The sequence below is a fragment of the Mandrillus leucophaeus genome, unplaced genomic scaffold (assembly GCF_000951045.1).
Source record: "Mandrillus leucophaeus isolate KB7577 unplaced genomic scaffold, Mleu.le_1.0 Scaffold322, whole genome shotgun sequence".
NCBI classification, from domain to species: domain Eukaryota; kingdom Metazoa; phylum Chordata; class Mammalia; order Primates; family Cercopithecidae; genus Mandrillus; species Mandrillus leucophaeus.
The window spans coordinates 3296518-3320002 of record NW_012103388.1 but is presented as its reverse complement, the minus strand read 5'-3'; the positions used below and the strand labels follow the sequence as shown (position 1 = coordinate 3320002).

The 23485-nt window shown below is 43.9% G+C and overlaps 1 protein-coding gene and 1 pseudogene across 2 annotated transcripts in view; one reads left to right on the top strand and one right to left on the bottom strand.

The window, feature by feature from the left end:
- Positions 1-1900: 1900 nt before the first annotated feature.
- The window catches only part of LAMA3 (laminin, alpha 3), a 271074-nt gene continuing 249489 nt past the window's right edge, over positions 1901-23485 (top strand). For both annotated transcript variants that reach the window (XM_011988082.1, XM_011988080.1), the window contains exon 1: positions 1901-2435. In XM_011988082.1, coding sequence (XP_011843472.1) covers positions 2142-2435 — 294 coding nt within the window. In that variant the 5' untranslated portion in view covers positions 1901-2141. The remainder of the gene's footprint in view (positions 2436-23485) is intronic.
- On the bottom strand, positions 21709-22176 carry LOC105545232 (annotated as a pseudogene).

The following is a 23485-nucleotide window of genomic DNA, read 5'->3' as shown; positions in this document are numbered from 1 at the left end:
CAGGCTGGTCTTGAACTCCTGACCTCAGACAATCAACCCACCTCGGCCTCCCAAAGTGCTGGGATTACAGGCATAAGCCACTGTGCCTGGCCATCTTTCACTTTCTTGAGGGTGCCTTGGAAGCACAAAAGTTTTAAAATTTGATAAGTTTCAAATTACCTTTTTCTGGTTTTGTTTTGTTGTGTGTGTGTGTGTGTGTGTGTGTATGTGTGTGTTTTGAGACGGATTTTCGCTCTGTCGCCCCGGCTGGAGTACAGTGCCGTGATCTTGGCTCACTGCAACCTCCGCCTCCGGGGTTCAAGCAATTCTCCTGCCTTGGCCTCCGGAGTAGCTGGGATTACAGGCATGTGCCACCATGCCCTGCTAAGTTTTGTATTTTTAGTAGAGATGGGGTTTCACTGTGTTCCACAGGCTGGTCTTGAACTCCTGACCTCAGGTGATCCACCCACCTCGGGCCTCCCAAAGTACTAGGATTACAGGCATGAGCCACTGTGCCCAGCCCAATTTATCTTTTTCTTTTGCTGCTTGCGCTTTTGATATCATAGCTAAGACAGCGTTGCTAATCCAAAGTCATGAAGATTTACTCCTATGTTTTTCCCTTAGAATTTTATAGTTTTAGCTTTATAGTTTTATAGTTTAGCTCTCTAAATGTAAAATTTAGAGATCTTAAATCCATTTTGAGTTAATTTTTGTATATAGTATGAGGTGGGGATCCTACTCAATTCTTTTGGGATATCCAGTTTTCCCAGCAGCATTTATTAAAAATATTATTCTTTTCCCATTGAATAGTCTTGGCATCCTGTTGAAAATCCAGCGACCATAAATGTAAGTTTTATTTCTGAGCCCTTGATTCTAGTCCATTGATCTATGTTTATCCTTATGCTGGTACTACACTATCTTGATACCTGCAGTTTTGTATTAAGTTTTAAAACTAGGAAGCATGAGTCCATTGACTTCATTCTTTTTCAGAACTGTTTTGGCTTTTCTAGGTCTCTTGCATTTCCACATGAATTTTAGGATCAGCTTGTCAATTTCTGCAAAAAAAAAAAAAAAAAAATTGGGATTTTGATCCCTATCAAAATCCATTGTGTTGAACTGTAGGTTGCTTTAGGAAATATTGCCATCTTCACAATATTGTCTCCTAATCCATGAACATGGGATACTTTTCCACTTATTTAGGTCTTTTAACATTTCTTTCAAAGAGGTTTTGCAATTTTTATTGTACAAATATTGCATTCTTCTAATAACTTAGAGGGCCTAAATGAGTTCTGTTTTAGTAGGATGTTCTCCATATAAGACCAAACATCAGTCCGGGGAGGCAGGGGTGGGGGGGGTCTCCTCTGTTCTGTGGTCAGCACGGCAGGTGGCGTACCTCACTCAATCTCTCTTAGCTTATCTGTAAAATTTAGCAGATTAGCCATCTAAAGGATTTCCTCTAAGGTTTGTTTCCAGGTTGGCAAATTACAACTTGCATTATTGGCTGTGTTTTAAATATGTACGTTCCACCACTCCCTGGCTCAGCCTGTGGCTGCAGTGCCACGGGGATCCTAGGTGCACAGTGTTGAGGAGTTGATGGATCAGCTCTTGGCTGGGAAATCGAAATGTCTTTGATGTGAGTTCTGTAGGTAGTGGCAGTTTCCTCTGCTCTCAACCAAATTCGTTTGCAAGCCTCCTTTACTCCTAAGTCACAGGTGGCTTTTCTGGCTTTCACCTGAGCGGTGAGTATCCGGTGAGGAGAACGATCTAATTAATTTCTGTCCTGGCGCCTGAGGGGTTCGAAGAGCCCAGGCTCCCGTTCCGGCCGCCTGGGTGGGAGCCCAGGAACGCCTCTCCCATTCCCCGCCCGCGAAGTTTGCAGCGCGCCTCGCGCGGGAGAGACGCCGTCTGCTGGCCCGCGGCTGAGCGCTGTCAGTTCCTGATTCGGCGGGTGCCCGCTCCAGCCGCGGCAGGTTCCCGAGCTGAGTGGCTACCCCCACGCCGCGGGCTTCCAGCGCGTGGAGCAAGGGGAGCGGCCCCGGCGCCGCCCATACGCCCGGCTGCACTAGTCCTGGCGCTGTAGGTCCGGGAGGCGCGGGCAGAGAGCGGCGGTGCCCCCGAGCCCCTCTGCGGAAGGCGCAGGCGGGAGGATCCTGCGCGGCGGGATGGCGGCGGCCGCGCGGCCTCGGGGTCGGGCACCGGGGCCAGTCCTGCCGCCGACGCCACTGCTGCTGCTGGTGCTGCAGCTGCTGCCAGCCTGGGGGGCGACCGCTCGGGATCCCCGGGCCGCGGCCGGGCTCAGCCTTCACCCGCCTTACTTCAACCTGGCCGAGGCAGCGAGGATTTGGGCCACTGCCACCTGCGGGGAGAGGGGACCCAGCGAGAGAAGGCCCCGGCCCGAGCTCTACTGCAAGTTGGTCGGGGGCCCCACCGCCCCAGGCAGCGGCCACACCATCCAGGTGAGGGCCTCGGAGAGAGCCGGGGTGGGCGCGCCTTCTCCTTCCCGCGCCGGCCAGACACCCGGAGAAGGGAACGGGCCCCTTCCCCGCGCGCTAGTGGTTCCGAGCGACCGGGGAGGGCAGCCCCCATCCGCGCACGCGAGGGCCCACAACCCAGGAGCGATCCCGTGGAGCACCGCCTCGGCACCACCTGCCCAAGGCCAGGAGGGGGAAGCACGCGAGGTGACCGGAGGCTGTGGTCAGGCTCGGGCAGGTGGAGGGAAAGTGTGAGGCTGCGCTCTAAGAGATGCAGGCGCCTCGGCCCTTCCCGCCTCCGTTATCCACGGAGCGTGCCGCCAGGCTTGAGTCCCCGAGGGTTCAGGGGCGCCTCCTGCCCCACCTCCCGTACCTTATTCGGAGGAGCTGGTAGCAGTTACCTTCTGTGTTGTATTTTAAGAGAGAATTGTTAGGTTATAACAGCGGTATCACTCTGATGTTACTGAAAAGATTCACTTCACTGCACTGCCTAAAGTGCCACCATCCACTGGGGGCGAATGAGACCTTAGGCGGACAAATATAGAAATGGCTCTCAGAGATCCGAGCCTCACCGCGAACAGCTGGGGCAAACGACATTGAGGTGCAGGTTAAGCAGCATCTTGCAGTGCCTGGCCCTTACTCACAGGTCTCACTCTGTGGCCAGGCTGGAGTGCAGTGGTGCGATCACGGCTCCCTAGAGTCTCGAACTCCTGGGCTCAAGGGATCCTCCCGCCTCAGCCTTGGGCGTAACTGGGACTACAGGAGTGCAATTGCCTGGCTTTTTTTTTTTTTTTTTTTTTTTTTGAGACAGAGTCTCGCACTGTCACCAGGGCTGAAATGCAATGGTGTGATCTCGGCTCACTGCAATCTCCGGCTTGGCAAATATTAATTAATTAATTAATTAATTAATTAATTAATTTATTCTGTAGAGATAGAGTCTGGCTATTTGGCCCAAGCTGGTCTCAAACTCTTAGCCTCAAGCTGTCCTTCTGCCTTGACCTCCCAAAGGGTCAGCAGAATTTGAATCCAGTCCTGACTTCAAATCCTCGACACTAAGCCCAAATTGCCTCCTTCTTCTGCAAAATATTGTTGAGGATGTTGAGGAATAGGAAGTGTAGTGGGAAGAGGGAGTGATTTTGGAGCTTGGGTTCCAAAAAAGCAAGGCTGTCATTGGGTGACTAGATTAGTGCTTTAGAAACTCTTTTGACCATGTACTTTCATAAATGACAAGTTTTTGAACATGTCGTGCCATACGTGCTTATTTACTTATAAACTATATGCATGTATTAACATATTGATATGTGTTGCGCATATTTTAAAACATGCAAAAAGAGAAATCTAAAAGATACAATAACAATGATGAAAATACTTTTAATTTTAACAGTCCCAAATAATTTTGCTTTCTCTATTTTATGAGTGTGTGTTTATAAACACACAAATATGCAAATGTAATTGTGTGTATAATTATTTTTGAGAAATTTAGTTTAGCTCTTATAACAATTCAGTTTTTAATTTAATTTTAGTTTTGAGACAGGGTCTCAGTCTGTCACCCAGGGTGGAGTACAGTGGTGCTATCTTGGCTCACTGCAGCCTCCACCTCCCGGGCCCAGGTAATCCTCCCACCTCAGCCTCCCAAGTAACTGGGACTACAGGCACACACCACCACGTGCAGCTAATTTTTGTATCTTTTGTAGAGACAAGGTTTTGCCATGTTGGCCAGACTGGGTTACCTCAAAAAATACATAGATTCAAATGGAAGAACTGCATTGACCAATCACATAATTTACAGAGTTCAGTGCAAAGTGGAAATGTAGAACCCTCGTTAAAAAATTATTTTAAATATGAAGATGGTGACAGCACAGCATTGAAGTAAGTGAGGGGCCCTTCAAAGTGTAGGGCCCCATGTGACTGTACAGGTCTTTGCTGTCTAAGCTCACTAAATTATGGTACCATAGCTCTAGCTCTACCCCATCCTTCAGTTAGCCTAAACATTTTTAGAAGTAGGAACTTGGCCAGTAATTGTTCACTTCCAAGTTGTATTCAGCACTTCCTAGTAGAAAGGTATTACATTTTGATTTTTTTTTTTTTTTTTTTTTTTTTGAGGCAAAGTCTCTCTTGTGTCTCCCAGGTTGGAGTGCAGTGACGCGGTCTCGGCTCACTGCAACCTCCGCCTCCTGGGTTCAAGCAATTCTCCTGCCTCAGCCTCCCAAGTAGCTGGGATTACAGGTGCCTGCCACCATGCCCGGCTAATTTTTATATTTTTAGTAGAGACAGGGTTTCACCATGTTGGCCAGGCTGGTCTCAAACTCCTGACCTCAGGTGATCCACCCGCCTTGGCCTCCCAAAGTGCTAGGATTACAGGCATGAGCCACAGCACTCAGCCCATTTTGATGTTTTAAACAATAGGTTCAAGACTCGTTGTAAATCTTTTGTTGGAAAATATTGTTAGAAATTTTTTTTTCCATGAGAAAAGACTTATTTCTGTCATTCTGATGCTTGTTTTCTATATGCCTTATATATTTTTTGGCTACTCTCAATTCTTCTATTATTGTCTTCTGGTTTAATTGATTTTTACCATTTTGAATCTCTCCTCATTTCCTTTTCTATACATATTTAAGTTTTTTTAGTACTTATTCTAAGGATTACAATTAATATCCTAAATATATAACAATCTAGTTTGAATTGATACTAGCTTAACTTCGATAGCATCCCAAATTTTGCTTCTATATAACTCTGTCCTTTACGTTATTGTTGCAAATTACATCTTTATACATTGTTGTTCATTATTATAAATTTATAATTATTGTTATTATATATGCATTTGTCTTCTAAATAATATACCAAAAAACAGTTAAAAACCAAAAATATGGCGAGGCATGGTGGCTCACACCTGTGATCCCAGCACTTTGGGAGGCCGAGTCGGGCGGATCGCCTGAGGTTGGGAGTTCAAGACCAGCTTGGCCAGCATGGTGAAACCCCGTTTCTGCTGAAAATACAAAAATTAGCCGAGTGTGGTGCAGGCGCCTGTAATCCCAGCTACTTGGGAAGGTGAGGCAGGAGATTCGCTTGAACCCGGGAGGCAGAGGTTGCAGTGAGTTGAGATCGCGCCATTGCACTCCAGCCTGGGCAACAAAGCAAGACTCCATCTCAAAAACAAAACAAAACAACCCCAAAATACAATAATACTGGTTTTTATGTTTACATATGTAGTTACCTATACTGCTGTTCTTTCTTAGTATGGCTTTGCATTACTGTCTAGTGTCTTTTCATTTCATCTTGAATGACTCCTTTTAGCATTTCTTGTAGAGTAGATCTGCTAGCAGGATTCCCTCAGCTCTTGAGAGTGAAAAGAAAAAAAAAAAAAAAAAGAAATGTACAGTGCATTATATACTGAACACGTTTGGCATGCTAAACAATCCACTGGCTTACAGACTTCTACAGCCTTTTATATTACAGAAATAGTAACTTGTTTTAGTACTGTTTTAATAACTAGATATTATTTGTTTAAAGATACTTTGTTATCAGCTCAAATAACATTTCGGGGGGGGATTTTAATTTTTAAGGTTAATTTAGTGGCAATAATACATTTTTCCAGATCATATATTTATTCCTGGTTGTAATTTAGGCATTTCTGAAACCTGTGTTAACCTCAGCATTCTGGAACCATTTGCCTAGTTAGGAAAAAATTTACTAAGTGGCACCTGACTGGGCTAAGTCAATGGAGCTGCCTGTGGTTGTGCTGTATACGTGGATTCCTGGTCAAGTGGGTGAGTGGGGCCGCCTGGGCAGGGCTGCATCTGCTCACAGACAGGGAGTCTTTTTCTGCTTTGCAGTAAAGAACTGTTTAAATGAGGTAGTAGGGCACTGATTAGATCCCTCGTGTCAACAGGGTGGAAACTGCCCTGAGGAAAGCCAGCTTCTTGAGTCCCATGTGTCCTGCCAGTTTCTCAGCGTCAAAAACATATTGTATTCCCTCAGTGGTTTTCCCATCCTAGAAGCTCAGAAAATACATGTGGAGTTAACACATGAATATTAACTGGAGAGAAATACGGGTTTAAAGTGATTATGCATATCTTAATTGTGAGAGGTTGGAAATAGAAGTGAGTTCTCCGTTACTTTCAAATTACACCATATATTGTGCATACTGTGTATAGGAGTGATACCAAATACAGGGGGCAGAACGGCAAGAAGGAGGAATGGTCTAGTAACGAGGGGCTCTGCTCCCCTGCTTAATGCAGGGTGTTGATTTAACACACACAGACAGCACTTACTGATGCTTGGCACAGGTCTAAAGCGTATTACACATTGACTTCTTGATTGTCACAACGATTTATGAATGTATGAAGGAGGTACAATTAGCATGCTCCTTTTACAAATGAGGAAACTGAAGCAGAAGTTAAGTGATGTGTCCAAGATCACACAGCTAGTATGTGGTAAAGCCAGATTTAAACCCAGGTACTCTGGCTGCAGAATTCACGCTCTTACCTGCTATGCTATGCTGTCACAGACATGCTGACTACTCCTTCCTCTGAGTTCCAGGTAAAGTTTGCATTGCCTTGCTAATTCCACTCATCACCTTGGAGCCATTCATTTTCAAATCTGTCTCCTTATTAGGATCATGAGCTTCCTGAGGGTGAGGCCCTGTCTTCCTGTTCATGTCTGGACAGAGTATTGAGATTCCCTATAGAGAAGAATTCCTGTGCAAAGTATGCTGCACTGTTTCCTTGTGGAAGCTTGTCTTAGACACTCCATCAGTGCTTTTTGAAGAAATATTCAAAAGGCACCACCACCACAGAATTTACTTATCAGAGCAACCCCCTGCTGGAATTGCTGTTTGATTTTAAAAGTACCTGAATTTCAACAATCTGTCTTCTGGAAGACAGGTGTGGCCCTGCTGTGTCTGATGCAGTGACTGAGCCCAGTGCCTAGGACTGGACTCCCAGAAGCTGAAGCGGCAAGGAAGAATCCTTCCTCTACAAATTTTAGAGGCAGGGCAGTCTTACTGACACCTTGATTTTGGTCTTGTAGCCTCCAGCATGGTAAGAGAGAAATTTCAGTTGTTCTAAGCCACCCAGTTTGTGCTACTTTGTATGGCAGCCTTAGAAACTAATGCAGTAACTAGCTTTCATCAGTTAACCAGCAGTTGTATTGACCATTCAGTGTGTGCGTGTTATCCCCGTATGGGAGAGCAGCAGAGAGGCGACACTGCATGAGGCTCTGTGTGTAGTTCTAGGGTCTTGGTTTGTGAGACTTTGCAACCTGATAACTCAAAATGTGGCTCCTAAAAAGAATGAGAAGAGCTCTAGGCTGAACAAATATTTAGAGATCATGCACGTTAAGAGTCATCCTTAAGGCCAGGCCTGGTGGCTCACACCTATAATCCTAGCACTTTGGGAGGCCGAGGCGGGTGGATCACTTGAGGTCAGGAGTTTAAAACCAGCCTGGCCAAATAAAAAAAAATTAGCTGGGCGTGGTGGTGTGGGCCTGTAATCCCATCTACTTGGGAGGCTGAGGCAGGAGAATTGCTTGAACCTGGAGGTGGAGGCTACGGGGAGCCAAGATCACAGCACTGCACTCCAGCTTGGGTGACATAGTGAGACTACATCTCAAAAAAAAAAAAAAGAGAGAGAGAGAAATATTTGCACTTCTTTATGGCAGTAAGCTGTGTTGTGTGTGTCTTATCCCTGATCCTTGCTTAATGCATGTGGGGTGGCCCAAGTTTGGGGGTGGTGCATACCTGTGAGCCTTGGATCCACTATTTGAACAGAACCCAGTGGTTGGATAATTCCTTCACTACTAGTGAAGGAATGTTGTTGATGATGTTGGTGCAGAAACCTGAGGGTTGAGAGGAAGGCAGCCTCACAAAGAGGTTGGGAGAGGGCGACCCCGGAGGCCTGAGTTCCCTGAGCCTTCACTACTAGTGAGGGCTCAGAGGGCTGGTTCAGGGGAGGGAAGGGATGGAATTGTGAAATGAAAGCTCCTATTCCCTGTGTCCTGTGATTGGCTTTGCAGAGACTAAATATTGCCAAACATTTGTGTGCATGAAAGACATTGGTGGCAAAGATTCTATGCAAGATAGTTTGCCTGGTAATTTGATACGAATGCAAACATTTCAGACTTTTAAATTTTCTTACATGTTTCCAGGCTGCTTTCCTATTTTATTGTGACGACTTATCACTTACTGTATCTTTAATGTGCCGTTGAATTCTAAATGTTTTTGATGAACTAGAAAAAGTAGCAGAATGTTCTGGGAGACTTCATTAGGAAAATCACTAAATAAGCTTGTTATAAACTTGTTGAGTTATCTTTCTTTCATTTATTTCATTATCTTCTAGGTAAACTTAGTAGACTTTTCTTTGAATAAAAATATAGCTGTTAAAGTAAAATTTTCTGATAGACATGCTAAGAGCAGGTGAAATCTTTTTTTTTTCCTTTTGAGACGGAGTTTTGCTCTGTGGCCCAGGTTGGTGTGCAGTGGTGTGATCTCGGCTCCCTGCAATCTCCGCCTCCCGAGTTCAAGCAATTCTCTTGCCTCAGCCTCCCAAGTAGCTGGGACTACAGGCATGTGTGATCAGGTCCAGCTAATTTTTGTAGTAGAGATGAGTTTCACCATGTTGCCTAGGCTGGTTTTGAACTCCTGACCTCAAGCAGTACACTGACCTTGGCTTCCCAAAGTTCTGGCATTACAGGTGTGAGCCACCGCACCATTGATAGATGAAATCTTTATTCTCTCTCTCTGAGCAGGTGCTGGCTTAGGAGAGACTCTTTCAACCTTTCCTATACTTAATGTTACCTGAAGCATCCTCGTTTTCTTTGATCACTTGCCTTGGTTCTGGGGTGTGGTCCTTCTCTGGCTACTCCATATATGACTGTCACAGCAGCTTAAGAAAATTGTAGCTCAAACAAGCTGCAGTAGAACTGCCTGACTAAATATGAGGAAGAGGAGGCCAAGGGCCTTTAGAATCGTTAGAAAGATGTTTGTGAGCAGCAGTTCTCCATCTTCATGGGAGATTAAATAGGAAAGAGCGTGTAATATTGCAGCACTAAGTACTGGGGTTTGCTACAGAGAAGAACTTCCCATGCTAAGCGTGCTGCACCACTGAAATGATTTCTGAAGAGGAGGGTGAGGAGTTCATCTTTAGGTCAAAATCCTCTCTGTGATCTTTTAGCCCCCAACGTTTGCAATTACAAGGCTTTACTTGGGAGGCCTCATGGGGGACAGCTGCCCTCCCCACACCTGACTTGATGCACAGTGAATGCATTGCAATTTTCTGGAGGGAGTTTTGGTCAAGGATGCAGGCTCTACTGGCCCAGGAGCCTCTCATACGCACATCTGCGTTCCTGACCCAGGAGCCTCTATTCTTGGGGCTCCCTTATCAGGAGCCTTGGCTGAGGTTCTTCCCAGGTGTCTCCACTGAGACTTCCTTACTAGTACACCATACAGTTTGGGAATCCCTCATCCAAAAATCCGAAATCCCGAATGCTCCCAAATCCACAACTTTTTGAGTGCCAGCATGACATTCAAAGGAAGTGCTCATTGGAACTTCCTGGATTTTGGATTTTTGGATTTGAAATGCTTAACTGGTAAGTATAATATAAATATTCCAATATATAAAAAAATCTCAAATCTGAAACCTTTCTGGCCTCAAGTATTTCGGATAAAGGATACTCAACCTGTGTCAGTTTGCTCGGGCTGCCATACCAAAGTACCACAGCCAGGGTGGCTCGAACAGCACAGTTTGATTTTCTCACAGCTCTGGAGGCTTAGAAGTCTAAGGCATGGGTATGGCTGGTTTCTTCTGAGGCCTCTCTCCTTGGCTTGTAGACGGTCACCTTCTGCCTGTGTCTTCAGGTGGTCTCCTCTCTATGCGTATGTGTCCCCATCTTCTCTTCTTATAGGGATTCCAGGCATATTGGAATAGGGCCTACCGTAATGACTTCATTTTACCTTAATTATCTCTTTAAAGGCCCTGTCTCCAAATACAGTCCTATTCTTAGGTCATGGGGGTTAGGACTTCAATCTATGAATTTGTGGGAGGGGGTGGGTGTTGGGGGGAAATGGAACATTGGGGAACCAGCCTGTTTCTCTCTCTTTTTTTTTTTTTTTGAGACAGAGTCTTGCTCTGTCTCCCAGGCTGGAGTGCAGTGGTGCAATCTCTGCTCACTGCAAGCTCCGCCTCCCGGGTTCGCGCCATTCTCCTGCCTCAGCCTCCCGAGTAGCTGGGACTACAGGCACCCGCCATCACGCCCAGCTAATTTTTCTACTTTTCGTAGAGACAGGGTTTTACCGTGTTAGCCAGGATGGTCTCGATCTCCTGATCGTGTGATCCGCCCACCTCAGCCTCCCAAAGTGCTGGGATTACAGGCGTGAGCCACCACGCCCGGCCTGTCTTCTCTTTTATCTCTTGCCTGCACTGTCACAGTAAGTTAATAGTCTGGGTTGGTGCTTCATTTGGACTCATTGTCTTAATTTACCACTTTAACAGCTGGAAGCTCAACAGAGGCTGGAAGACTGACTTTTGAGGTGATTCTTAAAGTAGATTCCAATCAACTAATAAGAACGGTGCTGCCTGGAGACTTGCATGCCCCCACACTTGTGGGTAATGTTCATTTACTTCTGTATTTAGCAAATATTTATTGGCATCTACTATGTGCCAGGTATAGGGGATGGTGATATAAGGGGCTGGAAGTATAGTTACAAGGCAGAAAAGGCCCCTGTCCTCACTGAGCTAATGTCCCATGGGGAGACTGTAGCCATTGAGTAAATATAATAATCATAGGTTGTTATTTTGCCTTAGAGAGAATAAACAGGATTCTGTGATAAAAAGAGGAGATGATGGCCGGGGTGCAGTGGCTCACACCTGTAATCCCAACAGTTTGGGAGGCTGAGGTGGGCAGATAACTTGAGCCCAGGTGTTCAAGACCAGCTGGGGTAACATGGTGAAACCCTGTCTCTACAAAGAAAAAATACAAAAATTAGCTGGGCATCGTGGTATGTACCTGTAGTCCTAGCTACTTGGGAGGTTGAGATGGGAGGATCACTTGAGCCCAGGAGGTTGAGGCTGCAGTAAACCATGACTGCATCACTACACTCCAGCCTGGGCAACAGAGAGAGAAAGAGAGAGAGAGAGAGAGAGAAAGAGAAAGAGAGAGAGAGGGAAAGAGAGAGAGAAGAAAGAGAGAGAGAAAGAAAGAAAAAAGGAAGGAAGGAAGGAAGGAAGGAAGGAGGGAAGGAAGGAGGGAAGGAAGGAAGGAAGGAAGGAAGGAAATGATGTTGGTGCAGAAACCTGAGGGTTGAGAGGAAGGCAGCTTCACAAAGAGGCTGGGAGAGGGCGACCCCGGAGGCCTGAGTTCCCTGAGGCGGGAACACGCTTGCTGTGTTCCAGGAACTCAGAAAGTCACATGACTGTTGTTACATGTTTTGAATGTTGTCCCTGAGTGAGATCTCTGTGGTCTTTCTAGAATTTATACAGATTTCATTTTATTTTGGTATGTATTGATACCTTTTCTGGTCCTCAAAAAAACTTGAGTGATAAAACTAAAAAAGGTTGAGATGAGGGAATTGGGAATGTGGGAAAAGAAAACAGGAAACAGTGTAATTGTTTCATAAAGGGGTTAAAACAGTAACTGAAATAGAACTGAGAGGGAAAAACCTGGTTTGAGGAATGAGTCAGGTTGGGGTCAGACTATCTCCTTGAGAAAGGTGTCTGATTCTCATAGATCAGTAGTTGATGGTTGAATGGGTAAACTACCAGGAAAGACCTATTTTCATAAATCTAGGCTACGAGGAAGTACTTTGGGTTTGGGGTATTAATTGGGCAGCCTAGATGTGGCCTGGCCCACCTTGTAAACTTGCGTTTGCTTTGGAGCAGATGACTTACATGTCATTAAAGTTGCCAAGCACCCCGCTGACAGTAATGTCAGAGGCATTCGAACTAAAGAAACTCCATCTTGAGTGACAGCTAGGAAAATGAGGCTGGGACGTGCTGGCCTGCATTCCCAGAAAGCTAGGTATTCCTAGCCTGGAGATGCTTACAGTGAAGGGAATAGATTGATAATGTTTACTAAACAGACCCGGATGTGGGAGTGTCCTAATGTCCCAATATCTTGAGAACAAAGGCATTCCTAATTTTGCTTTAAAGATACTAATATTGATTCTTGCAAAATGTAGTAATTAAGAAAATTAGTCCTTTATCACAAACCCTTGTAGCAGAGCACATCTCCCCATGATCTTTTTTTATCCTATATAAAATATTTTATTTATCCTTACCTAAAGATCCATGATCTTTTTTTGTCCTTACCTTACCTAGGTAAGACGTGTTCCTCCTCTTACTTTCGGGAATGCCCTACTCTGTTTATGAAGTAGCTGTTCTTTCACCACTTTACTTTCTTAATAAACTTGCTTCTGTCTCGCACTGTGGACTTACCCTGAATTCTTTCTTGGGTGAGATCCAAGAACCCTCTCTTGGGGCCTGGAACGGGCCCCCTTTCCTGTAACAGTAACATGCCGACACTACACATAGGGAACAGGAAAAGAGAGAGAGAAGTAGAAGGAAGAGGATTGCATGGAAACCATTGAAAAATTGGGCTGTAAGTCTTCCAGAAATAACCTCTTGAGTTCTTTCAAGAAGGAACCAGTTGGTACCAGGACCCTAAAGTAGATGTACGGTGTCATGATTAAGAGTATGGGCTTTGGAATTAATAGAGCTGGCTTTAAATGTATTCCTTCCCAAAGAGATGACCTTGAGTGAGTTAGTTATTTAACCTTTATGAGCCTTGGTTTCATCATCTGTAAAATGGGGACACCACATGGTTATTATGAGGATTACATGGGGTAAATCATAATGCATCTGGAACATAGTGTTTAATAAATGGTAACTTTTTTCTTTTCTTTTCTTTTTTTTTTTTTTGAGGCACAGTCTCACTCTGTCACCTAGGCTGGAGTGCGGTGGCACGATCTCAGCTCACTGCAGCCTCTACTCTCTGGGCTGAGGTAATCCTCCCACCTCAGCCTCCTGAGTAGCTGGAACTACAGGGGCGTGCCACCATGCCCAGCTAATTTTTGTAGTTTTTGTAGAGTTGGTGTTTCGCCATGTTGCCCAGGCTGGTCTCAAACTCCTGGGCTCAATCTGTCCTCTCGCCTCCGCCTCCGAAAGTGCTGGGATTATAGGCATGAGCCATCACGCCCAGTCGTAAGTGGTAACTCTAATTAAATATTGTTGAGAAATCTATTTTGGTAAGAAAGTCAAAATAAGACATTGATAAAAGGGGTCAGATGTGATGAGGTGCAGAGATTAGGAGAATGAGGCATCGTTACCTGGGAAACCTCTTTTTAAATGGAAATAAATCATAATGAAGAAATATATTGTGACCACAAGAATAGCTCTCATTTTCTCTTTCCTCTCTAATTTGGCCATGATAAGCAAGGAAGGTGAGTACCTGAGAAGTCACTGAAACTGGTGAGATGCTGCCCAGAGATAGAAGAGCTGAGTTGGGCATGAGTGGAGCTTTCTTGCCAGAGTGGGCAAGTGGTCAGAAGTTGGGAGCTGAGAATAGGTTCTGGGGAGGCCCTGAGGAATGGAACACATGGATTTCCATTAGGGTAGAAAAAGCGAGTCTAGATTTCATTAGACTGTGCTTTCTAACAACTGAGTTTAGTGACATAGGTATCAGTCTGCAATTACTGCATTCTTTCCTGTGGCTGGTTAAAAACTCCTGAGTAACTAAATTTTATAGTTTCTGCCATTTTAATTTATGAATCAAATCAACTAATACTGAGTGCCTACCCTGTGCACTATACTATATTATACTATAAACTATATATATATACACTATACTATAAACTATACTATAAACCTATCTAGGTTTATAGTAGTGAGCAAAGTTGATGAAGTCCCTGCCCTCAGGGCAGTTACAATCCAATAAAGAGGATAATTTAAAAAGAAAATGATTTGCAATTCCTGCTGAGGATGAAGAGAATCGGGTAGGGGACAGACACGGAGGTAGAGGGCAGCACTGCTTTAGATGGAGTTGCTAGGGAAGACTGCCGAAAAGAGACTTCAGTCAGGGAGAAGCATGTTCCTGGGAGAGGGAACAGCATGTGCAAAGACCCCTGAGAGCAGCCTTGGAGTGATTGAGAAACAGCGAGAGAGTCAGTGTGGGTCAAACGGAGTGAGTGAGGGGAAGTGCGAGGTTGTTTCAAGCACATTTGTTTTAATCCTGATCTAGTAGAAGGAATGATCTAGTAGAAGGGAAGAATTGAGATGCAGTGGGGAGAGAGAGGAGAGAGAGTGAGTGAGAGAGAGAGAGAGAGAGAGAGAGAGAAAGAGAGAGAGAGAGAGTCAGGGGAGGGGGACTTTGGAACACAGAGAGCTTCTCCATACCAGTGGTAGGCAGGTGTATGGGTACAGATGTTGTGAGGTTGGTAGATTAGGAAGATGAGAAAGTTAAGCAAATTCACGAGGTGAGGGGAAGGGGGTGGGAGTTTGAGGAGCAAGGAGAATGTGTGAAATAACTTCCAGGAGAGTGAAAGAGTAAATATAGTGAAACATTACATCAATATAGAAAAACACAGTTCTCAGTTGTCTATGGAGGGAGAAACCTAATGGCAAGCATCTTCCTTCCTAAAGGAAGCATCTTTCTTTTTTTTTTTTAAATTTTAGAGACAGCATCTTGCTCTGTTGCCCAGGCTGGAGTGTAGTGATGTGATCATGGCTCACTGCAGCCTCAAACTCCTGGGCTCAAGGGAGCCTCAGCCTCCCAAGTAGCTGGGACTACAGATGTGCACCACCATGCCTGGCTAATATTTTTTTTCTTTTTTGTGGAGATGGGGGTATCAATTTTTTTGCCCAGGCTGGTCTTGAACTCTTAGGCTCAAGCAATCCTCCCACCTCGGCCTCCCAAAGTGTTGAGATTACAAGTGTGAGCCACCACGCCTGGCCTAAAAATATCTTTCTTACCTGGTTGTGTCTGACTCACAGGCTGGTGGTGCCCAGCAGGGGAGATACATGTTTTCTGGCCAAGCCCAAATCTCTGTGGTGCCTAAATCTCCGAGGCATCAGCAGATTGAGATGCTACACCTCATACTGCTAGACAATTATTCCCCCTCTTCCTTGTCTCTTGTCTTCCCTTCTTCAGCATCCCCTCTTGGGCTAATTCTCAGGTTCTATCTTGGTTCCATCACTTAGACCAATTGCTCCACCTCTTTGTGCCTCTGTTTCCTTCTCTGTAAAAGGGCCTGATGCTTGTGTCTACCTTGTAGATTTGCCATGGAAATTGAGTTAATGCGTATAAAGTGCAAGCAGCCACGTCTGGCACATGGATGTTTCCTTTTGTCATTACTACTATCAATGCAGCTACTTCTATGACTGCTGCAGCGCTGTCTATGGCTGGTGGTGCATCCAGATGTGCCAGTTGTCATTGCCTCTGAGGTTCCCAGACTGCAGTGGGGAGAAGAATCCTTTGGAGTGCTTTTAAAAAATTCTGATGCCCAGCTCCCGCCAGAGATGCTGATTCTAAGTCCAGAAGGGTCTGCATTTCCAGCAAGCACTCCAGTGCTTCCAGTGGTGGTATGATCACACCACCTGGTGTCTACTTCACGGATGACATCTCATTTAATTTTCAAACCACTGCATAAGATAGGCAGTATTAACCCATTACAATAAAGAGAAAATGGAGCTCAAGGGAGGCTACATCATTCAACTAACATTCCGTAGCTGTAACTGGTAGCCATCAGGATTTGAATTTCCATCTATTCTACTCCAAAATGTAGAGTAGTTAAATGAGTTAAAAGGAATGAGTTGAAATGAGTTCAAAGGACTCCCCCACCTAGAATTTGGAGTTTTGCAGACATTTGCTTATCTGCTTCTTTTTAAAAAGGGGTGTGTGTATGTGTTTTTTTAAATACCTGGAACCAACTTTGAGTTCCTCGTTTTAGCTGTCTCTCAAATCCCTATCTCTAGGAACCAGGCACATTAGAGATGTCATCTTCTACCCCCTGGTGCCGTGAAATCTTGTGTGTGGGAGTCACAGAGCTGAGTGTTCACCACGCACTCCAGTATATTTAGGAAACATTCAGGAAATTCACAGAACACTTGCCCAAATCATCAGTAACCACACCTAAACGCCTTTGTGACTCTCAAAAGGGAGAATGCTCTGAATAAGGTCTTTGCAAAAGAGCAATCCCAAGTTAGGAAGGGAGTTCAGGCTGTTCTACACATCAGGCCTCCCGCTGGCTTGGGTTAGGGCACTGGAGACACTATGGCCTCTGGAACCTTAGTAAGTGATGGCTAGGAGCAGAGGTTCGTAGCAATATGAAGGTAGTAATTTGTAGTGGGGCTGTTGATGGATGAGCGTTGGTTAAATGCTTATCTTGCTGGGCTTTTTGTGCCTGCCACAAGGGCGTTCATCTGAACCTCCGCCAGACAGGTTTCTCTCCCCAGCTGGGTCTCTTCCCATACATCTGGTAGTGGGCAGGCGTATGGAAAGTCACATAATTGTCATTCCAAGACTGTTTCACACTGTCCAAATCTAAGACAACACCTTGTGATGTCGCTCACGAGAGCAGCTTGGCCAGGAGGAAAGTGTTCCAGGCCATAAGTAACATTATTAGGCACACACGCAGTTCCTGGCTCCAGCACGACCTAGCTGTATGGTTTGAGATGAAGCACTTCACCTCTGAGCTGTTTCTTCATCTTTAAGTTTTGAATACTTTGATATATATTTCACAGTGTTCTGGTGATTAAGCAAAGTAAAGCACAGTGTTCCTCGCTGGGCTCCCACACCCCAGTGCTAGCTTCCCCCAGCATCTTGTGGTAATGTGCAGTGGTTGAGTTACTTCTCTTCTCTCCCACTAACTTTCTTTAGGGACAGATCCAACTCTTAGTGTGTGGTTGTTTGTTTTTACCACAGTATCTGACATAGTGCTCTACACATGGTAGGTAATTTGGATGAGTTGAATTAATGAATGAATGTTCAAACAAAACCCCCCAGAAACTATGTTAGGGAGCACTGCTATAATCATCCTCTAGCTTCTTGGAAGAATATAGTATTTACATTGTGAATTCAGTTATGAAGTATTACACGTGGAAGCCTTTTTAGTTAAGAAGGATCATAAAAAGTGTTAGGAACTAGGAGAGACGACTTTTTTCCATCCTTCTGAAAAAGGGTAGGTCATTCTGTGGGCTTCTGGTTTATTCTCTGGAGACTGCCAAATTTGGAGCTCAGCTCTGCTTAGTTGTTTATAGGAACAGTCCTATCTCCTTTCTTCACAGCCCCTTCCATTACATTTTCTATTTCCCATCTGAATAGGCCAATAATATAATAGCCTTGGTGCAATTCCAAGTGTCAGTCCCTTGTTCTGTTTATCTTTCGGTGTTCTCATCTCTCTGTCTAGAATGGCATTTGGTACAGGGTAGATGATTATCATAGGTTTGTTGCATGGATGGATGAAAAATTGAACGTGGGAGTTCTCTTCTCTGTTCCTTTTCTTCTCGGACTTTTTTTTTTTCTCCCTTGAGATGGAGTCTCGCTCTGTTGCCAGGCTGGAGTGCAATGACACGATCTTGGCTCACTGCAACCTCCGCCTCCCGGGTTCAAGAGATTCTCCTGCCTCAGCCTCCCAAGTAGCTGGGATTACAGGCGTGTGCCACTATGCCCAGCTAATTTTTGTATTTTCAGTAGAGATAGGGTTTTGCCATGTTGACCAGGCTGGTCTCGAACTCTTGACCTCATGATCCGCCTGCCTCGGCCTCCCAAAGTGCTGGGATTACAGGAGTGAGCCATGGCGCCCGGCCTTGTTCTCCAACTTCTATCAGTCTTTGTCCTGCTTTATTTATTTATAGGTGTTTTTAAAATATCGGACATCAGGCACAGAGTTAGATTGTGGATTAGTCATAACCCTCAGTTTATGAGATATTTATATACACAAATATATATTCCATACATCTGCCCACTACTAGATGTATGGGAAGAGACCCAGCTCAGGAATGTATTATCACTATACACACACACACACACACATATATGCACATATATATGTACACATACACACACACATATATACACTCACATACACGCACACATATATATATGCACACATATATACATACACGCACACATATATATATGCACATATATACACACACACACACACACACACACACACATATATATACACACACACATATACACACACACACACCCCCCATATATTTGAGATAGGGTTTCACTCCATCATCCAGGCTGTAGTGCAGTGATGCAATCATGGCTCACTGCAGCCTCCACTTCCCAGGCTCAGGTAATCCTTCCACCTCAGTTCCCAAGTAGCTGGGACTACAGGCACATGCTACCACGCCCGGCTAATTTTTGTATTTTTTGTAGAGACAGGGTTTCGCCATGTGCCCAGGCTGGTCTTGAACTCCTGAGCTCAAGCGATCCTCCCATCTTGGCCTCCCAAAAACTGCTAGGATTATAGGCGTGAGCCACTGTGCCTGGCCTACATATGTATTTTATTTTATTTATTTATTTATTTATTTTTTTGAGACGGAGTCTTGCTCTGTCGCCCGGGCTGGAGTGCAGTGGCCGGATCTCGGCTCACTGCAAGCTCCGCCTCCCCGGTTCACGCCATTCTCCTGCCTCAGCCTCCCGTGTAGCTGGGACTACAGGCGCCCGCCACCTCGCCCGGCTAGTTTTTTGTATTTTTTAGTAGAGACGGGGTTTCACCGTGGTAGGCAGGATGGTCTTGATCTCCTGAGCTCGTGATCCGCCCGTCTCGGCCTCCCAAAGTGCTGGGATTACAGGCTTGAGCCACCGCGCCCCGGCCTACATATGTATTTTAAATAGCAATAAGCATTCATGAACTTGCTGCCAAAACCAAACATGGAGCCTGGATAATAATTTATGTCTAAGTGTATGGTCCTCCCACCCCCTTTCCCTCTGTCTCTTATGTTCTGGGGAAATAATAATCCCAAATCCTTTATTAATTAATACTTTGCTTTTTTTGTATAGTTTTTATTACATCTATATGTATTTCTAAAAAGTAGGTGCTTTTTATTTTGCTTGCTCATAACTTTATAAAAATTATATCATGCTTTTTTCACTTAATATTATATTGCTAAGATTCATCAATATTGTTTCATCTATATTGTTTCATTGAATATATTCATTTACTCATTATTGCTTATATAGTTATTAATTGTGTGAATATACCACTGTTTGTTCATCCACCCTTCTGTGGCTGAGCAATTAGGTTATTCCTAGGAATTTGCTCTTATGAACAGTGCTGCTGTGAATAGTGTTGAATATAATACCATCACATTTGTGCAAGGGTTTCTTTTTCGTTTATGAGTTTGAGAGTAGAATGCCGTATCATAGCAAATGTGAATTTCAACTTTAGGTGGTAATACTAAAACAGTTTCCGAAGTTTTTGTACCAATTTATACTCCTACTATGGCTTTTCTAAATCTGGTTATCATCAAACTTTAAACTTGGGTCTACTGAATAAGTATAAAATAATATTGCATTGTGGTCTGCCTTGGTCACTAATGATGGTGATGGTGAACATTTCTTGAAATGTTTATTATGTTTATAAATGTTTATTGTGTTTGTATGTGTTTCCTCTTCTGTGAAATTTCTGCTTTTGCCCATTTTCCCATTGAACTATTTATGTTTTTCTTACTGATTTGTAGGATTGTTAGGAATTTGGTATGTATTTCTGATTAGAGTTCTTTGTTGGCTTTAAGTTCTTTGATCAGTTATTGATTCTTGTGTAACAAGCTACCCCCAAAACTTAGTGGCTTAAAACAACAACAGTTTTGGCCGGGTGCAGTGACTCATGCCTGTAATCCCAGCACTTTGGGAGGCCGAGGTGGGCGGATCACCTGAGGTCAGGAGTTTGAGACCAGCCTGACCAACATGGAGAAACCCCGTCTCTACTAAAAATACAAAATTAGCTGGGCATGGTGGCACATACCTGTAATCCCAGCTACGCGGGAGGCCGAGGCAGGAGAATCACTTAAACCCGGGAGGCAGAGGTTGCAGTGAGCCAAGATCACACCATTGCACTCCAGCCTGGGCAACAAGAGCGAAACTCTGTCTCAAACAACAACAACAACAACAACAACAGTTTTTTCTCTCACAATTCTGTGGGTTGACTGGGTTCAGCTGGGTGGTTCTGCTCCATGGGTTGTCAGTTGGGGTACCTCACTTAGTTGCATTCAGCTGGTGGCTAGGATGGACTGGATGGCCTAAGAAGGTCTCACTAACACGTAAGGTATCTCCAGTCGGATATCTTGGACTTTCTCACAGAATGGTGATTTCTGGGTGGTTGGACTTCTTGCCTGGTGGCTGGCTTCTGAGAGGAAGGAAGTGATCCTCTTGCCTCAGCCTCCCAAAGTGCTGGGATTACAGGTGCAAGCCACTGTGCCTGGCTTCATTTGGAGGTTTTTTTTTTTTCTTTTTTTGAGACAAGGTCTTGCTCTGTTGTCCAGACTGGAGTCCAGTGGTATGATCTTGGCTCACTGCAACCCCAGCCTCCTGGGCTCAAGCGATTCTCCCACCTCAGCCTCCCAAGTAGCTGGGACTACAGGCGTACCACCACACCCAGCTAATATTTTTGTGTCTTTAGTAGAGACAGGGTTTCTCCATGTTGCCGAGGCTGCTCTCGAACTCCTGGCTCAAGCAATCTACCCACCTTGGCCTTCCAAAGTGTAGGGATTACAGGCATGAGCCACTGTGCCCAGACTCATGTGGAGTTTTAATGTAAATAAATTTATCATCTTTAAATAAATAATAACAGTTTTCTTTCCTTTATTCCAAATGTTATACATGTGTTTTTTTTTTTTTTTCTCCTGCCTTTAAAAAATCCTTCTTGTTCTTGTCTCTTGACCATTTTTTACTTTCAATTCTTGTGGAAAACATCAGGTTGAGTCAGAAATAGCAGAGACTTATAAACACATAAGCCCTCTTATTTTGTGTATACCCATGAAGTAGTAAAGTTGGTATAAGTGTCTGTTGGAAGATATGGCTACAGAAAAAATAAAGTGGCCTGTCCCAGTGATACTCACGGGAAGGAAAGATCCTCCTCAATAATCTTCCATTTGAGAAGTCCCATGGATTCTTTCCTCTTCTGCTCCATAAGTTTGATTGTCTTGTCTTTTCTTTTCTCTTTTATTTTCTTTTCCTTTCGTTTCCTTTTTACTTTTCTTTTCTTTCTTTCTTTTTTTTTTTTTTTCTGGTGAATTAGCCAGCCAGACTTAGTTTAGATGATCCCAATTTTGTTAGCAATATCCAAAGCATTGTAATCAGGAGCCGGTCGAACACATGCCTTCTTCTCTCCATCAGGCCTAATCAAGGTGTTGACTTTGGCCACATCAATGTCACAGAGCTTCTTCACAGCCTGTTTGATTTGGTGTTTGTTGGCTTTAACATCCACAATGAACACAAGTGTGTTGCTGTCTTCTATCTTCTTCATGGTGGACTCAGTTGTCAGCAGAAACCTGATGATAGCATAGTGGTCAAGCTTGTTCTCCTTGGGGCACTCTGCTGAGGATAAGGCTGCCTCTGGAGTCCCTGCGCCATGGGCTGCCGGAAGGTGGGTGATGTGAGGATCTTCTTTTTTTGTGTGGCTGTGGACACCTTTCAACACTGCCTTCTTGGCCTTCAAAGCCTTCATTTTGGCTTCAGCTTTAGGACGAACAGGAGCTTCCTTCTTCGCCTTCGGTGCCATCTTGTGAAAAGGCCTCAAGTTTGATTTTCAAAAGTATTGTCAGGTATTGCACTTTTAAAAAGCTCCACGAGGTTGTCTTCTCTCAAAACCCTGTTGCTTGGTGCCAAGGCTTTACTTGCAGGGTTAGTCATAACCTTGGCCTCCCTGAGAAAGTTCTTCAACCACAAGTCTACTTATCTAGGTAGCATTTCCACACAGACTTAATTCTCCATGAAGACCTCAAGAAAAATGATTGAGAAGGCTGGATAGAGTTTTAACACTTAAGAAAATCATTCTTCTGATTTTTTTTTCACTTCTAGATCCACAGTCTGATTTCCTTTAGGGCACTACTAAATTCTTTATGATTCTTCATGTAGGTTGATTTGCAGTAAATATGACATTGAGATGCAGGGTAAAAATTACTGAAACTTCGGGAGTAAAACAAATGAAAGAAAAGAGAAGGAATACTTTAATAAAACTATTTGAATAAAAATCTTTCACCCTAGAGTAACTTAAAGAAGCCAAACTTTCTAGTTATTAATTTTAAAATATTAAATTTTTAGAATAAATTTTTCTTTCTTTTTAAAGTCAGTGTTTACACTGATCTTTTTATTTTTCAAACAGAAAGTGTATGTTACACTTTTGCCTGTTACTGTTTAACTTAAGCTTGTGGACTCTTTGTTAGAAATTATTTTATATGGCAAAAAATTTATTATCTAAACTTGGCTAATATAAAGTTAATCCGAAAAACCGTCATCTAGGGCATTACTGGTTTGACAAGTTGTTTTTGTAGATTCCTTGCTGTCTGTCAAAGTTTTTTCCAATAGTCTTTAGAAATAAACAGAAAGTTTGACTCATTTTTATTACCTGGGCAAAGCTCGCTCCTTGAAATTTACCTTTAACTTATGTATCTATTATATCAGTCAGTCTTCCGAATGTCAGTGTTGACACTAGCCTGTATAATTGTGATGCTGTTTTTAAAATATGTGCTTTCAAATTATTTATTGCTCAGACTCAAAATGTATATTTGATATATGTTATCAAATATATATTTTTTGCTCAGACTCAAAATATATATTATTTATTGCTCAGACTCAAAATATATATTTGATATATATAGTTTTAGTGCCTACTAATTGTGAGATCAAGGGCTAATGTGAGTGCTAAAGCTCCTGAGCCTGTGTTCTTACCCAGTCTGCTGAATGACATGGACAGGAGCTGCAGAAGGACTGGTATATCTGCGAAAGGCTAAGATGATTCTTAATGAAAGAGGCCTTCAGGCCATTGTGAAGGCTACCATTTAAAACAAATTACAGGAAATAATGTATGT